General features: G+C 47.1%; 1 protein-coding gene across 1 annotated transcript in view; it reads right to left on the minus strand.

Annotated features, from left to right (window-relative positions):
- TTC28 (tetratricopeptide repeat domain 28) overlaps positions 1-17,770 on the minus strand; it is a 185,672-nt gene that overhangs the window by 29,442 nt on the left and 138,460 nt on the right. Inside the window, exons 7-12 of the mRNA XM_009330830.1 lie at positions 11,736-13,077; positions 10,829-11,352; positions 9,087-9,196; positions 8,631-8,760; positions 7,983-8,201; positions 5,774-5,939 (exon numbers count right to left, since the gene is read on the minus strand). Coding sequence (XP_009329105.1) covers positions 5,774-5,939; positions 7,983-8,201; positions 8,631-8,760; positions 9,087-9,196; positions 10,829-11,352; positions 11,736-13,077 — 2,491 coding nt within the window. The remainder of the gene's footprint in view (positions 1-5,773; positions 5,940-7,982; positions 8,202-8,630; positions 8,761-9,086; positions 9,197-10,828; positions 11,353-11,735; positions 13,078-17,770) is intronic.

Genomic DNA, 17,770 nt, shown 5'->3' on the forward strand with positions numbered 1-17,770 from the left:
AGTTTCAAAGCAGAACATGACGTTCACCCACACGGAACAGACAAGATTTGTTTAATTCCCTGCATATAATTTTGAAGTGGGGAAAGAGCTTCTGCCTGTGATCATACCACACCAGCCCAATGATCTCAGAGACATGCATTAAACCCAGAATCCTTAACCAAAAACATACCACTACCATCACCACAAAGAGCGGAGGAAGCTGACATCACAGTAAATTACAAAACTCATCCCAGAACCTAAAGACTGAAGGATTCCCTTCACCAAGAGGAGAATCTGTGGTGACAAATGGTTAATAGAACTGAAAACAGTATCTGCAGATCTATTACACGAGGGTAACTGCAGATCTCAATTGTGTATATGCATATCTAGAGGGTAAGACTCAGCCATCAACATGTGGAGATAGATGTAACCTTCTGAATCATGCAACCTTGATGCTTTAAGAGAAGGGTAGGTGGAACCAATTCAGTCTGATTTTTTTTTCCCCCTCTTGTCCTTCCTGTCAGTATTCACACCTTGGAGGGAGCGACTCTATTCTCCCAGAAAAAACAGAGAGCTCATAGTCCACATGCACATACAATACAGAACTGGATGAAGCGTCAACATCCGGAACACATCTGCAAAACCCAGGAATCATGAAGGCTGGAGGGAGTAACTTTTGACATTTCCTTTAATGGGAATCACGCAACTCATTTTCAAGCAAGACTTGAAACATGTAACTCGGAAGGTGTGACTGAAGCTAACAGAAGCAGAAGTCTCAGAACAGATTTTATGTAAAAAAAACCCAAAAACCCTAGACACCACCACCACCAAAGACAGGCCATTTCTTAAAGGTACCATTTATCTGTTAGCAATAATTTCATGATTATGATCATTTGGATAGCAGTGCTTACATGCTTGTAGCTTCTCAGGGCTTTAATATGAAGGAAGCTACTCCCCTGTGTATGTCTGTTCCCTTATGTTTTGAGTACTCAGCTGGCTGGAAGACCCTTTGCTCTTTCCCATAGTACTTAATAAAACCCTAGACTGACAAGTAGTTTGTTACTGCTCACAGTGAAATGAATAATCCAGTCAGCTGTATAAAGTATTTGTTTCCCTTCAGAAAGCCACCTTTACAATCATAAAAGGTTGTGCACCTTTTCAGAAAGTACAAACCCAAAATGCATCCAGATGAGAGACAACTGTAAATCCAATACACACAGATGTGGGGATCACTGGAGATGAGTCAGCTGTCACTACTTCTGGTTTCCAACTGTCTCAACATTGTGAGTTAAGCACATACCCATCTCAGCAGCACATGTTGTTTACAGCACTCAGTGGCCGCAATCCTGCCAATGCCCTTGTGAGATTGGCGGGTAATTTCACAAAATGGCAAGCTCAGATTGAGTTCAGGACAAAGAGTGAATCCTAATGTAAGTCCAACCTGATTGCTGACTGTAAGCTCACTGTGCCAGATCCACCATTTTGGCTACCAATAGCAACAACTCATCTGTTCATGCTCAAAATCTGTTACAGATACTGCCACTATTTCAGTAACACTTAGAAGGTCTGCATTAGCCAAACTGCATCCCCAAATCCTCGTGTCACTGGATAACTAAAGCTCGCCCTCCCCCAATGGCAATACTAAATGCTCAGTGACCCTCCATAGGAACTTCCAGACTCCAAATGTCGTGCTTGGATAAACAGGATCAAACACCACATTCACCAGCAGTTTTCAGAATAGTAGTATAGATTTTTCCAAATCGTTTTGTGTCTTGTATCATCACTTACAGATAATCAGTGTTGTGGTTACAAAAATGTTTATAGATAGCAGCGGAACAACCAGAAAGGAAAAGAAAATCGTTGTGCAGCTACCCCAAGAGAACAAAAACCCTCAGGAGAGAAATTAAACCTCAGACCCCATGCCTTTATCTATCTCCTAGCTGCAAAACCACATGGATCACTGACATTGCTTCCCTCCTTGGAGACTAGGGCAGTGAAGTCGTCTTCTAGATTCACGTTGTCCGTCTCAACTCAGACATCTCTTTCGCCTCTTTCTTATTAACTTTACTCTCTTGTCTGGAAGACCAATGCATGGCTCATTTTAGTTTTTTTTGGTTTGGAGAGAGGTTTATTTTCTTCCTTCTTTGCAACCTGGCCAGGTCAAATATGGCCACAAATCTGCTTTTATTCTGCTGTCCACACCTCTTAAGAAAATGCCATGGGTTATGGACTGTGAAGTTTTAGTGCTCTGAAGCAGTGTCTCAAAGATTTTGATCTGTGTTCAGTTTGTCACTGCATGAAGACTCTGGGACTGTACAACTTATTTAGCTCTTACAAGATTAAGTTAATTTTAACGGTTTCAGGGATGTCTAAAACAATCTCCAGGGACTGCAGAAACCCACAAGTAATTTATGTAGCAGGTAACCGGCAGTTTTTGGGGCAGATCTCCACTAAAAGGTCTTGTGTTTTTTAGGAGACAGACACAACAGCCATCCTGTTAAAACAAAAAAAACCCCAAAAATCCAACCACCCCAAAACACAGCAAAAAATCCTGAGATCTCCTCTCAAGCTGGCAGTGCTCTGGACAAGCTCTTTTCTGGTAGTGCAAGTGACAAAGTTCTCTATCGAAGTTGGATATAATGCCAGTAATAGTGCTCACGCCTGAAGGCATTATGCAACTATAGACAATTACTGGGAAATTAATTCCATTCATAAATTGCATATAAATGTTTAGCGAGCTGCCAAGAATCTTCCAAACAGTACACCGATATACAGACCCTTGATTTTTTCTGGTCTTTTTTTTCATTTTAATGAGCTTTCTTGGCTAATGACTCTGAGTTGAAATCATGCTAGGCCCAGCCAGTGTCATTCTGCACATTTTTTTCTTGACAGTTTTAAAAGTGTCACAATTCTGTTATCTCAGATGTTCCTGGACAAGCAGGAATAATGGCCGCTTTTCATCATTTTGTACACTCGAATAGGAACACGTTATTTCTGCTCAAACTTTCTGCTATTTAAGCCCTTGCACAGCACAGCCCAGAAACGCCGCCTGTGTTCCCCAAGTGCAGCCTGCGCATACCCAGCTCTCCCCTTACAACACATCCCAGCCTCTTCCCTGAAGAACCACAGAAAAGGTGTATACACACACATAGCCATTTGCCGCTCAGCGTCACGGCAGCACCAGCCCTATCCCCGTACCCAAACTAGAGAGGTCCCAAAGCCTTCACAGTCCTGCCAGAGAAGCGGGTTATCACAGAAGTGAAACGCTTCCAGCCCAAGAGCAGAGTGGACAGCCCCGCGCCAGAGGGCTGAAGCAGTCCTCTTGACAGAGGGTAAGCCAGAGAGGCAATGCCATTTCATTGCTGTGATTGTCCCAGCTCATGTCTCTCGCAGTGGCCTAAGGCGGGAGAGCTGCTGTCTCTCTCAGAGAAGCTGGACAACAGCAGCAAGGCTTGGCCAGGCCTCAGAGGTCGCACACGAAGTGCACAGCGCTGATTCCTGACTTACAACCCAGTGCTCATACTAAGCAGCTTGGCAGTGGCTCTTCGAAACAATTCTTCAAGCTGGCTCGAGCCCAGAATCAGGCTCCAGGAGCAAGAGGCCGGGCTGGGGAGCCCAGCATGTGCATTCCCCGGACTAGCAATGCCAGAGCATTGGGAAGCAAAGATAAGCCTGGCACTGTGCACCACCGATTTATTAGACAGTCATCTTTTCCCAAACCTTCACAAATCCAGTATTTTTTCTGGTACGGGGTGGGGGTGGGGAAATCTTAGACAGACCTTTCTCTTCAGTTCCCTCAAGAAAGGTAAAACCAAGAGAATGTGTCACCACAACCTGAGCCCATCCTGCCTTGCAAACCTTTCAGGACACATTCAGCATCCCAGCATAGACACACATTCTTTAATTTACTTTTAAATCAGTGAAAATAGCAAAAGCAATCTACCAGGCCTGAGTCCAGAACCTCTAATGGCTTCCAGCTCCCTTCCAGCATCCAATGCTCCTGTGAAGGAAAAAGCACAGAGGGACTCGCCTTCTGTGCTGAGCACACGTGTCCGCAGACCTCTCAGAGCTTCAAACCCAGCAAGCTGACTGCAACCAATTTCGTTACTGGTACTGGGGACACAACACAACCAAGTGTCATGTTCTCCCTACCCCAAGGGGAGAATTAATTTGTCTGTGAGAGACTGAAGCAAGCCCTGAGGAAAGCAACTAGGAAATCTGGTACCATTCTGTATAGTTGAAACACGTAATGGGAAACTTCAGGCCTGGGGTTATGTTCTTCTTTCGATCTGAAGGAAAATTCCCATCCTGTCAGATTAAGGTGTGAGCATCAAGGGCAGGAAGCCGAGGACACTGCTGGTGAGCGGACTACAAAGCACAGCTTGGTTTTACTGCTGCCTTCTGCACAACAACGCTCTAACTCATGCCACTGCAGTGTCAGCTATGCAGCTGCATTTGCTGCCTACGGTAGCTATTACAAAAGATGAACACGGATTAATTAGGAGAGCTGAACAGCTTCCCAGTTGCCCACAGAACCCTGAGCACAAATCGATTCGAGGATCAATGCCATCATTTCCTCTTTCTTGGCCAACACCATTACCTGGAACACCAGGTTCGGGTGTGCGCTGTCCCTGCAGACTGCGGGTCGCGCACAGAGAGCGATCTGCAGCGTGGTAGCCTCTAACACAGGCTGCTAACGGCTTGTGAGGGCTGGGCAGCACTGTTAGTGCTTTCACCATCAAAGCTGGGCAAGGAAGAGGACATTTGTCCACAGCCTCGGGGACTCGCTCATAAATCTTGGTGCTGCAGAAAAACGCAAAACGGTTTAAAAAAAAAGACTAAAACATGGTATAACCTAGGAGAGCCAGTGTCTCCACTCACACCAGTTTTGGGGGCTGGTTAACAAATCAGCCAACACATACATGTAGGCCCCCTTTGCACTAGTAGTAAACTAGACCAGCAAACTGCAGTGTGTTACTAACCCACTCAAAGTAAAGCAATTTATGAGTACATAGCAAGCTTCACTTGTAACAGCAAGCTAAACTGTCACCACGTCCTTTACCCTGTACACTTCATTCACAAAGAACATACGAGGATAGGGACATCCCCAACTCTACTTTTCAGGCAAAACTACTTGCAAATATCAGCATAGAAACTATATTCATACTCATCCAGTCAATAAATCAAACCAAATACCAGGAGAGATCATGAGATTGAGTATAAATAAGCAAAAAAGCCTGACTAGTGCTAAATACATAGGATAAAAAAAATGAGGAAACATAGTTGTGGGACCTATCTGAGTAATGCATCGGAGTAAGGTTTCTCTCAGCTGAAATTCATCAGATGGATTAATTCACTGCAAATTATTTACTCAGCTATAGCCACAAGGGAAAATATTTGGAAAGGGGGGGTGGGGGGTGGAATTCCTACGGTATTTGCAGTTTTTCATAAGTAAACCTTTGAAAGGGAATTAATTACACTGGAAACTGTAAGTAGGATGGAATCTGCCCATATAGAGTCAGACATGGCATCTGCCTCCTCATCCAATCTACAGATTCATTACCCAGCCTATGTGTTCAAACCTTATTTGCACGTGCGTATAGAGTTACTTGGCAGAAAAATAGCCATGGATACAAAAATAAAGCAATTTTTTTGTTGCTGCAGTGAAAATTTGCCCCTACTCTGACTCTCAGTTCTCAGACTTCTTGGCCGATTAGCTCAGCCCTGACTGTTACAAATTGCTTTCAGGTGGAAGAGCAGGAACCAGGATGTTAGACCCCCCTCCCCAACTTACCGGGTATAGTAGGAATCCACACCCAGAGCCTCCCGCACGCTTGAGATGTACTGTTCCAATGCGGAGTTTGTTATTGTTTGCAGGGTCACACTGTTGGCTTCATGGAATTCCCCAGCATTTTCTGTCAGATTGTCACCCAGATAATACTCATGAAATTTCAGAATTCCTGCAGGGCACCAGAATCACAAGGTTATTTCCGCAGGACAGGAAGAGTGCTGCCAGCAACTGTCTAGGAAGGTGGCACAGCCTGTAGCATTTGGCATTTCCAGTACAACTGGGGCAAAGCATTCCATGCCATGTCTCCACAGGGCTTTTCCAGCATTCTGTATTACAGTCTTACTTTTAAAATCTGCTTTTGTACTTTGCAGATGATGGCTCAAAAGTACGAAGGCAGAGCGGTGCTTTTATGAGATGCTCAGAATGCTATTTGTTATTGAGCAGACTCATATAAATTATAAAACAGACCTTTCATACAAGCACCTACCAGAGTAATTCGCATTTCAATAGATACACATGAAAAATACCTATTAATAGCCTCTGATCGCATAAATTGAACACACAGGGCTCAAATGCGTAACAAAAGTGTTATTACTACAGCAGAACCTCCTCACAAAGATTTTTCATTTCACTCATATGCATGAAAATACATTATATACAAAGAAAGAAAAAGATGGATTAATGCAGAGTAAAATATTAAAAGATAGCATTTCACAATGGGTAAACCAGATAAAGGACACTCACTGTTTTGTTAAGAATTCAACTATTACTGCACATAAAACCTTCCTCCACTCAGACTGGCATATCCTTCCTGATATAATTAATTCTACAGCCTGTGATCAACAGCAAAAGGCTGCTCTGGATGCCCTGCTTGCCTTGACAGCATAAATTATTAAACCAGTTAAGAAGAGTGAAGGAATAAAGAATAAAGCAACTCCTTCTGCAGCAACAGCAGCAAATACAGAATCAGTGCAGAGGTTCTAAGGGTACCATCTCAGTGGGATAATGAGGATCCTGGGCTGCCACTGAAGCTACTCTCTCCATCAGCTCTAACGAAACAAGAAGAGGTCACCGTGGCTGGGCTGGAATCATTACTGAACAGCTCCCTAGCAAAGCTGCTCAAGTGGAAACACCACAGTCCCTCTCCTTCCCAACGTCTGACAGTGCCTTCAAGGAGGCAGTCACAAACCTATATACTTGAAGAGCGCAACTGCTTTTCTACAAGACCCAGTTTGGGCAAGGAGGAGCCTGGTCATGAAGCCCAGTGGCAAACCCTACACTTCTGATCCATACAAGTTTAGTAAGCTCAGGTTGATATTAATACTATAGAATCATCGACATTTTATTGTGCAAACTACAGGCCTGAAGAGTGAATTAGTGAGTGGATGCATAGCAGGACACCACCATCTTACACTTACACATGCAACATTGCAAAACACCCCCAAAAAGCATATCTTCCAATCATTGTCATCCCATCTGAAGTCAGGCATGTGTGAATGTTTGCTTCCCTTCCTGAAGCATTTCTGCTGCAATCTAAATAGTGCTTTTTATCTCTTTAGCTTTGTCATGGTGAAGGGCTGCAATTATTAAATTATATCCAGAAAAAACTCATGAAAATTTACAGTCATCGCTTTATTAGATAATGAACAACAGCTGTCTGCAAAAAGCAATCCTCTTCAAATTAATCCTCCTTGCTCCTTTGTGATAAGTGTTTCCACATTCATATGAGGAGAATTCAGAGGATCAGGCAGTTCAATGGCATATCAGGAAGTGGGGACGCCCTTCTGTTTTCTGCAATCCACTTCAGTGAATAAATGTCAAAAGCTTTTGGAAGGATAAAGCACAGAAATGTAATTAAAGTAGGGATTCTTATGCATAGAAGATTCTCACAGAGCCAACATACTTGGAATCTCATTACTGCTCTGCTCTGCCTTGTGGGAAATACATACAGACTGGAGGTTGAAAAATGTAAATATTAAACACGTGAAACATTTCCACCTCCAGGTGAACATCAAAGCCCTGAATAAGCACTTCTATGTCATTATTGCTGTGGCTATGCCACACTTTTTAGTCTATTCAGCTCTATGGTACTAGATGGAAAGGATTCCCTCATACGTTCATTCTGGTCCCAGATTCATTCCTAGCTACAAATGGTAATACTCTCCCTTTGTAAGGCTTGTTCACAGGCTCTCATCTCCAAAAAGGACCTCACCTGTCCCAGGAGCCAGCAGCCAGCTGTACAGATAACCTGCAGCCAGTGAGTAGTAGAGAACAAGTCCCCTCTGGCCATTCACTGTCTCCAGGACCTGGTCAATGGTCACTGGAGAATAGGGGTCAGAGTCCTGCTGCCCAGTCTGGCGTTCCACGAGCAGGTCAGCGAATGCCCTTGTTCGTCCTCTCTCTGCTACTGCCAAAGCTTCATCATGGTGACCTGAAAAGACAAAGCCATCTCTCAGACCTGACACCAACGTGGTCTGCAGTGCAGTGTGTGGGAACAGGGACAGATGCTACCCCAACCCGAACTAAAACCTGGGGAAGCAGGGTCACAGCACTTATTTCTGGAAAGAGCAGTCTCTGTGCTGAAATACAGTCCCATAGACCATCTTGGCTGCAGGCAATATCACGATGTATGGGAAAACAAGCCACAGAAAGGCAAATGAATGGACGAAGCAAGAAAGATGATCCAAAGGTGCCTGAAACCCAAAGCAAGAGACCCTTATTTCTGTCCTGGCAAAGAAACACTGTGCTGCATCGGACAGATGAGTGAAGGATGTATCATGAACTGCCTCCCCGCAACTTCAGATGTGTGAACTTGGCATGAGCTTGGAGTTCAGACTCAGCATATGATGGCATCTCTTACCAAGACTGACAAGTACTCGCTGCAGGGCCTGATAGGAGGATGTCTGCAGGTCGAAGAGTGACAGCTTGTAATCTGTGCTCAGCTGCACCTCATGTCGGATGGTTTCAAACAGTGCCGAGGCCCGGTACAGCTGGGAGGGAAAATAGCCACGGTGACTTCCTTACAGAAGTCCTTACAGACACAGCACAAAGCACTGGCTGGGAGAGCAGGAAGATCCAGAGCCAACATACCCTCAGGCAGGGGAGGTCTGCCTCAGACAGCCCCTCAGAATGGTGACATCCCTGGCAGAGGGGAGGTGACTTAGGATGGAGCAGGAAGGCACACAGGCCGAGTCAGCTCAGTGCATTACACACCCTCCCCAGGATGCACCAGACACATTTCCTCCTCTGAGGACAGGAATGACCCAATGGGCTCAGAGGACACAAGCCTGCCAGCATGAGGCAGACCACGGTATACCTGGTGCTGAGACTCCTCCAGGTTCCCACTCGCCCAGAGGGAGAGGCCGAGGCCATGGCGGATTTTGGCTTCATCTTCTCTGCGTCCCAGCTGCTCTGCCAGCCTCAGTCCTGAAAAGGAGTCAGAGTGAGAGAGGGCCAAAGGAGAGATGGGGCTTCAGCAGCCGGGTGGAATACCTCTTCTGCCTCAGCAGCCTGGCAGGCTGTCGGCTCAGGTGGGCCCGGGGCCTCCAGGGCTCCTGTGGCAGACAGAGACAGCCACAGAGCTGCCAAGCAGTGGGACGCCGAGCAGGGCGGTGCCAGTGCCGGGCAGCTGGTGCCGACACTTGAATCGGCACCAGCGTGAGAGGTACCTCAGCAAGACAGACATTTCCATGGACCAAGACCTCCCTAAGTGAGGTTAAGGTGCAGTCCCCTGAGACACTCAGTAAGCCCCTATCAGGAAGTTCGACTTTTAAACCTTAAAAGCCACACAGACAAACAAAATCACACCGAGCTGTCAAACACTGCCAGAAAAGACACCTCTTGCCACATTACTGGCTTGTTTCTCACCAGCTCTCCCCAGCCTTCTGGCAGGCTCCACATAGTTTATGTACTGACGCAGAGCAGAGGGTAGGGTCCTGGCATGAATAACCTGGAGCTCGTTTTACTTCCAGCAGCACCTTCTGTGTCGTCCTCCCTTCCACCACACTCCAAACCTCTTGCCTCCGTGAGCCCTGCTGACAACAGGGACGCCTCTTCCTAGGCATCTCAGATTTCTCACAGACTGGAGAGCGGGGGCCCTGGCCACGACTATGCAGCTCAGCAGCAGCTAGCATTTGCAGGCTTTTCAGGAATTCTTAGTCACACCAGGAGAAGGAGCTGTATTTAATTTCTCCCTCTCAACTTAATTGAATTCCCTCAGCATGCTGGAATCCTGCCAAGGTCAGTTTCAGGAAAACCAGACTAACTGATGTAATTAATCTTTCGGCTTCCAGCTCCATATACTCCAGCTATGCTGCTCATCTCCTCCATCAGAGAGCCATCACCTTGAACAGATGCTGCTTGCATGCTGGAATCCCTTGCAGCAGAACAACTCACAAGCCAGCGCTGGCCCCAGCATTCAGCAGCAGCAGATGGCTTCCGGACACTGAGGGCAGAACCTCTCTCACCTCCCTATCAAACACAACTTGTTTTCACTCACAGCTTAGAGGACACTCACCCACCTGGTCTCAATCCCCCTTGAATGCAGAAGCAAAAGCCAGGTGGCTATCAGCAAGGCACACGTCAGTTTGAGACCTGCTCTCAGGATCAGAGAGATGCATCATGACCTGATGTGGTTCTCCCAGAGCCAGTTCCTGGTATGCAATGCTATTTACAGAGAAGGTTTACACCTTCTGGGCCTAGGCACAAATGAGCTTTATAAAGAGACTCTGACAGGTGCAGCGTGGATTCAAGTTCAGAGCTAGCTGAGACTCCCCCAGGAAGGCAGAGACCATTTTGCAGTGCTTTGTCTGGAGGATGCCAGGAAGGCTCTGACTGACATGGCGCGCTGACCATAACACCCTGCTTGGACAGCTACTCACTTGAATGCTCAACAGTAGCTATGGATGTCTGCAAGAGCTTTTGCATCAAAGGCCACTGTCAAACACATCCTCTTAGTCCCACGCTCACAGGACCTCACTTCTCTCCATATATTCAGGCCTCCCACCTATCCCCCTGCACCTACCACTACATGCTGTGTTGCATAACTCAGCCTCTTACCTTCCTGCAGGTACATCACAGCCTGAGAGTAGTTCTGCAAGGCATGATGAGTCCTCCCCAGACTGCTGTAAGACACAGTTTTGGCTACAAGGTCGTTCATTTGTGCTGCAATGCTGAGGTGCTGCTCCTGATAAACTACTGCTCTCTCATAGGTGCCCAAGGACTCGTAGGTCAGGCCCAGGTTCCCGTAGGCCCGTCCTTGGCAAGTGGGGTTGTTGGTCTCCTCCGCAATCTGCAGGTCTAGCTGGTGATACTGCAGGGCTGTGTCATACTCTCCCATCTGCTGGTAGACCCCACCAAGGCCGCAGGCAGCATCGCTCTCCAGAGCTCGGTCCTTCATCTCTCGAGCAATGTTCAGCTGGCGCTCCAGGCAAGAAATGGCTTGTTCATAGTTCCCCAGCTGGCTGTGCAGGCTCCCCAGCTCCCCATAGGCCTGGGCTTTGTTAAATGCCTCCCCCAGCTCATGTGCCACCACAAGCCTCTTCTCAAAGCACACCAGAGCCTGCTGCAAACTTCCCATAGCCCTACAAGGGAAGAAAACAACAGCATTTATTTTGCCAGTACTTTCTTGAAAGAAGATGTTTTGTCATTTCCTCTAGAAGCCAGCTCAAACCTTTCAGGCAGAGACAAACGCTCCTCCCAGGAGACATCCCTGGCACCTTTGAATCAACCTCCTTCTTCTGCCACCCTACCAACTTTTCCTCTCCGGGCAGAGCAACATCAGCTCCATTATTTGAGGCAGTAGCACAGCCCTCAGCACCCAGAGGGCTCTGTTACTCGCTCCTACGCCACATCCCCGTGCATGTGTACAATGGCTACGCAAACACACCCCATCAGTAACACAATGCATCCATTTGTACTTGTACTTCACTCTCTGTCATTAGAATACATATGCAGTGCTCCTTACCTGTGCCCACTGCCCAAGCCCCGGTAGGCCTTCGCCTGATCTTGCATACGGTTCAAGCTCTGAGCCACAGACAGGTACTGTTCATAATACTTTATAGCTTCCTCAAAATCTCCCAGAGCCTCATAACAATCTCCCAGGTTCCCATATGCTCGGCCCCGATCTAACACAGATTCATTTCCACTGAGCTGCTGCAGCATGGCCAGCTGCTGTTCAAAGTAGCCAATAGCTTCCTCCATGACATTCATGTTCATCTTGGTAATGCCCATGTTACCATAGACTTGGGCTTCTATGCTGGGGTCCTTCAGCTTCTGTCCAAGCTCCAGCTGTTCTTCGTAACACTTGAAGGCCATGGTGTACTTCCCAAGTGACATATACACTGCAGCAAGGTGACCATGTGCTCTGCATTCGCCTGGCATATCTCCCAGCTCCTGGTACACCTCCAGCTCCTGCGTGTGGTAACCTAAAGCCTTGTCACACTTCTGTATCATTCTGTATGCAGAGCCCAAGGCTGCATAGGCACTGGCTTCCAGTCTCCTGTCTTTAACATGATGGGCTAAGCTCAATTGCTGCTCATAAAATTTTATTGCACCATTTACGTCTTTTTTACAGACAAAAATATCCCCTAAGTTCCCCAGAGCTCGGAATTTGGCCTGGGAATTGTTCAGAGACTGGGCCAGGGACAACAGGTACTTTTGACACTCTTCTGCTTTGCTGAAGTCCATCAAGGCTTTGAAGGCCAGGCCCAGGTTGCAATAGGCTTTGGCTTGGCTCAGCTTGTCATGAAGGTCCTTTGCTAAGGCAAGATCCTGTTCATAGTACTTAACAGCTTCCTCGTAGTTCCCAAGGCAGTAATGGGCATAGCCAAGGTTATGGCAAACTTTCCCCTCCCCTTCCATGTCCTGCAGCTCTGGGGACAAGCGCAGGTACTGCTCGTAATAAGGGGCTGCCTGCACGTACTCTCCTCGTGAACAGTGGAAATTGCCCAAATTGCTGAGGGCCCGTGCTTCACTCTGGATGTCTCGCAGCTCCCGGGCAATGTTGAGATGATTTTGGTAGTGCTGCAGAGCACGGTCATGGGCACCCAGTGCTTGATAGGCGACTGCTAAGTTCCCGTGTGTAGATGCCTGAGAGGCACGGTCATTTACTTCCATAGAAATCTGCAGCTCCTGCCGATGGTACTTGACAGCCTGGTCATACATGCCGAGAGCATTGTAAGCGTTGCCCATGTTGCCATAGGCCCGGCCCTGGGCTGCGTAATCGCTTAGCTCCTGAGCTATGGACAGATGTGTCTTATGCAGCCGCAGCGCAGTGTCATAGTCGCCTTTCATCTGGTGAATGATTCCTGAAAAATAACAGAAATGGGCTCAACAAAAACATTCCTCTGTGCTAACCCTACTGCAACACCTTGCCACGCCAGGACTTTCCTACAGCCCGGCCCTCAGCAGCTCATGGCCTGGCCCTTTCCGCAGGCTCCCTACACCAGGCAACCCCACATCCCTTCCCCACAGCACCCCCATGCGTCCCCGGCACAGCTGATGTGGCACAGCCCTTCTCAAGTGGACTGCTTTCTCACTCCTAACAGGCAAATCCCGGAGAAGGTTTTATATTACACATGAAGCACACATTCACCACAACAACTGGACAGTTTGGCCTTATAAAATGCCCATTCTCTTTTTTAATTATGCTGCTACTTTTTTTTCCATCAGTGATACCTGGTGACTCCTGAGCTCCTACTCAACACACTGAGCGAGAAAGCATTTGAATTTGCTTTTCAATTCCAGTCAAATCATCTTGTACTTGTCATGAGACATGGGAACAGGAGCTCTGAATCTGGTAATGTTAAAACTTATGCTTCAGTTAAACTCTGTGCTAGTAATACATGTGGCTCCACACTTGTGAACAGGCCTGGAGATCCAGGAGCCACTGAAGGAGGCCCTGTAAACACAGTTACCTGATCCTGCAGATTCGTCACAGTTACTTGATACCTGAAGACAACTTCAGGTCTTTCCCTGCCCCTAAAAGAAAACAGCTTCCAACTTCCATCTCCGTATCACAACCAACGCGTTGAGGGAAAAGAGATGTGGAGGGTCAGGAGGCAGCTGCCTTCCCCAGTCACCGGCAAATGCAGCATGCTGTGATCGGGCCCTGTGCATCAGCCTCCTCTTGGTTTGTACTTTTAAAGAGAAATTTGAAGACAGAGGCTTTCCAAGTGAGCCTGGAACGTGAGGGCTGAAACTTGCTTTCCCGAGGCAATTTGGACCTCGCAGATTCATTTTTTAAACTCATGTAGGATTGAAAACCCAAGTTCCATTATGTCAGCATGAAGCATTCTGGCTGGATTACCTGTATTTCTATCAAAGCAAGTCATTCAAAAATTCTACTCACTTTCCTACTAACGTGAGGCTTCAGGAGAAGGCAATTGAGAAAATGTGGGCAGAACAAAACAGGACCAGAATAGCAGACGCTTGGCTGCTGATGACAATTCATTTCTTTCCCCCCACACTGCAATCGTGATCAAAGCTACAGCTCATGGCAGGAGGGACTGGCTCCCTGGTATCTTAGTCCAGCTCCTGGCCAAATCCTTCCCAAGCTCCAATGAGCCTGCGGCTCTAATTGATCAGTGTTTGCTATTGCATCTCTGGCTGATGCATTCCCTCCGGTATGACGGGGAAGGTGGTGGCAGGAAGGATGGGATGAACTACGCTAAGTGATCCCTCGTGACTATTTTGGCCCTCCATCTCTTATCTGGAGACATGGCCAGTGCTGGGGCTCAGTGGACAGCCACAGGGCCGCACACAGCAGAACGCTCACAGGAAAGACCACCGATTTCTGCAGAAAAAACACAAATTACAAGGGGTGGAATTGGATGGGATACAAAGCTAAGTAACTTAGAAATTGCAACAGACACTCACTGTAAAAGCATCCCATTGCTCCAGAAACTAAAAAAGATGTAATTGGATAAATCTCTCTCCTGGAAACAGCAAGAGGTGTCTGAGCTGGAAGCAGGCACAACCAGCACTTCCCCAAGGAGCCCGTGCTCCCAGCCCTGTCTCCCGAATGCTGTGTCCCTCCCAGCCAGCACCTCCGGGTGCCTCAGCTCCAGCGCAGACAGCCAGGCCCTGCCCAGCAAGATGTAATACAGCGGGCCTCACCTGCGAGAAAGCTAACCACATGGCTCATTGAAAACCACCTCTGAAAACACAGGGTTTCCAGAATAAGGGGATGAGCAAGCTCTTCCTAATCTCTTACTGCTAAACGGACAAACTCCTCAAGGAGACAAGACATGCTGTTGCTCTCCACCAGCACCACTCTCCACCTCCTCTGAGGAATCAGGTGTGAAAGCACTCAGCTTGAAGTGACCGTAAAAGGGAGAAAGAGGACAGAGAACAGGTTAAAAGAAAATCTGAGTTCAGCTGACTGCCTAGATAACTTGTTCTTTGCTAAGATACCTCTCAAGAGTCAGAAAGTAGAAAAGAGGACAAACCTTATTAAAAATTTTTAGTGGTGACTTTGGCACAAAGGAAGCGAGTGCTACTCGGAAACCCAGTTAAGAAGCACTGCTGACACAGGGAAGGATGGGACTATTATGGAGGAAGGACTGGACAACCTTGTGTACCTGGGCAACAAGAATGGGGTGATGAAAATCAGCAGTAAACTATGCAAAGACATGCACTTAGACTACAAGGGCAGGGAGTTACCATCTGGAAACGAGAGGAGGAGCTATCCAGTGAATTGATGTATTTCCAGTAAAGAAAGACAAATGCAATTCCTATTGCACGCAGAAGAGTTAATCAATTTACAGACCAATGCTGGTGTAACCACAGAAGGGCATCAACCCTAGAAATTATTTTCACCATCAGAGTGCCAAGGCTCCAGAACAGCCCTACACAGTAGGATAGCCAAGCAAACAAAACATTACTGTTAAAATGGCATGTGGTTAGTTTATGAATCATGGTATTAGCATTACATGGCATGTGCAACGGAGACTGGATTCAACGCCTCGGGAGGCATCTTCCACTTCTCTTAGTTTAATCATAGATTCCCCTGATAACTCTGAGCTTCTACAGCTTTTCTGGGAGAGTATCTGAGGCCAGCAACAACCATCCATGGGCCAAGGAATTACACCGGGAACATGAATATCCCTTATTGTTGGGGCACACACTGCCTCAAAAACACATGGCCTCCATGAGTTGCAGCTTGCGCTGCCATGGTGCTGCACAGCACACAGACCATTTGCTCTTAGGCCACCCTCCCAAAAACACGCCACCAAGTCATTACATCACCAATAATATCCCAAGCAGAAGTGGCTGCTGCAGGACAGGAATGAACTCATCAGCAAGACTCTCTATAAAAGCACATTCACAGATCATTTCCTTATGCTTCATTAATCCCAAGTGCGTCACGCTGAGACATAAAACATAGCCTTACTTCTCAAGGAACAGAGTAGGAAAAATGTCACCAGGACACTGCCAGGAGCTACCAGCCACAACTTGCTGAGGTTTGCAGATGCAAACAGGCTGAAATACAGAGTAACAGGACAGGCAGAAGGAGGACTGGCTGGAAGGTCGGACACCTGGAGGAACTCAGAATAGCATGCAGATCTTTCCCACCGCATGGCTGGAAACACCCACCCACCCAGATCTTACAGACATTACAGGGACACAGTCTGCCAGAGATGCACAGGCTCCACAGACTGGCTGCTAATATCTACTGAGCGTTGCTGCCCTAGCGCTGGAAACAAGAGCAATCACCTAGTTCACTCCCTTGCTGTGTTGTTGCTACTCAGTGGGTTCCCATCATCCTTTCTGTACAAGCTGCCATCCCTGCCCTAATTTCCAAGCATCCTGCTCTGTCTCCCTCCCATCAAACGGCAACTGTGTTTTCCCATCCTCAGTCTATCCTCAGCTATACACTTAAACAAAATTCTTGTCAAAGCCAGAGACAACCTTGGCTCTGGCCTGCAAACATGTGGCTTGCTCTGAGGGGATGCTGACTCTACACCTGGCTACTAGTTTTGTGTATGTTTTATCTGTGACCCACGCCAAGCATGAGCTGTTTCACATTCTTTCCCACGTCCTGCACGATGCAAGCTCCTTAGCTGCAATCTTTGGCAACAAAACAACTGCAAGAAACAGAGCAGATGCCTCTTAGGAAAGAGAGAGGCTCATTTTGGGTTGCAAGGGGTTCTGCTTATCTGGAACATGCAATAATTACTTTATTTAATATCCATCTCCCCAAATGTAGATCAGTTTCCAACTTGATATCTTAGAAACCAAGATGACACCCAAGCAGGTCTGGCCTGTGCTTTGGTGCTTCTGTTGTCCACATGGCACTGAGATGGGAATATTTGGGCTGAGAAAAATATCCGCGAAGCTGCCTGCCTGCTGGAGGAGTTGAAGCAGCGTGGAATGTAAGTTCCTGCTTTTAGCACCTAGTACATTAAAAAAAATATATTAAGAGATAATGTCAGGAGCTTGGTTTGAAATCCATACTTTAGCTTACAATTTCTCTTGTGCCCTAAAAATCCTTCTAAGTAGTTCTTGTACGAGTGTATCTATTAGCCATTACAGTCCTCAGGCCAGACCACTGCAGTGTGCAGAGTACAAGACACTCGATCAGGCTGAGGTTCCTCTGGCCACCCGCGGATCACCAGCCTTAAGATGCAAATCCTATTCCTGTCACAAAGTTCCTCTCCTTATTTTTCCATCTCAGCCCTCCTACCCTCCTTGGATCAACATCTCTGGTAGCACTGGAGATTATTTCGGCAAATACTCAGCTGACTTGACAGAGAAGGAAAAATCTTTGGTACCCCAACGTCATTTAGGAGGCCCTAGTGAGCAGACAGGATGCCACAGCTCAGCTCCAAAGCTTAAGCACCCTGAAGAGACTCCACTTCACTGTGAGGAATAAGAAAAGTCAGTGCACAATGCTCACCATTAAAATGCCATTGACAACTCAGGAGCTGTGTCCACAGGAGCGGTGGATGAAAGACAAGGATGCTAGTGAAAAGTCCTACGCTCACTGTAATTACCTCT

This window comes from Pygoscelis adeliae, unplaced genomic scaffold (assembly GCF_000699105.1).
Source record: "Pygoscelis adeliae isolate BGI_AS28 unplaced genomic scaffold, ASM69910v1 Scaffold358, whole genome shotgun sequence".
In the NCBI taxonomy this organism is placed as follows: Eukaryota; Metazoa; Chordata; class Aves; order Sphenisciformes; family Spheniscidae; genus Pygoscelis; species Pygoscelis adeliae.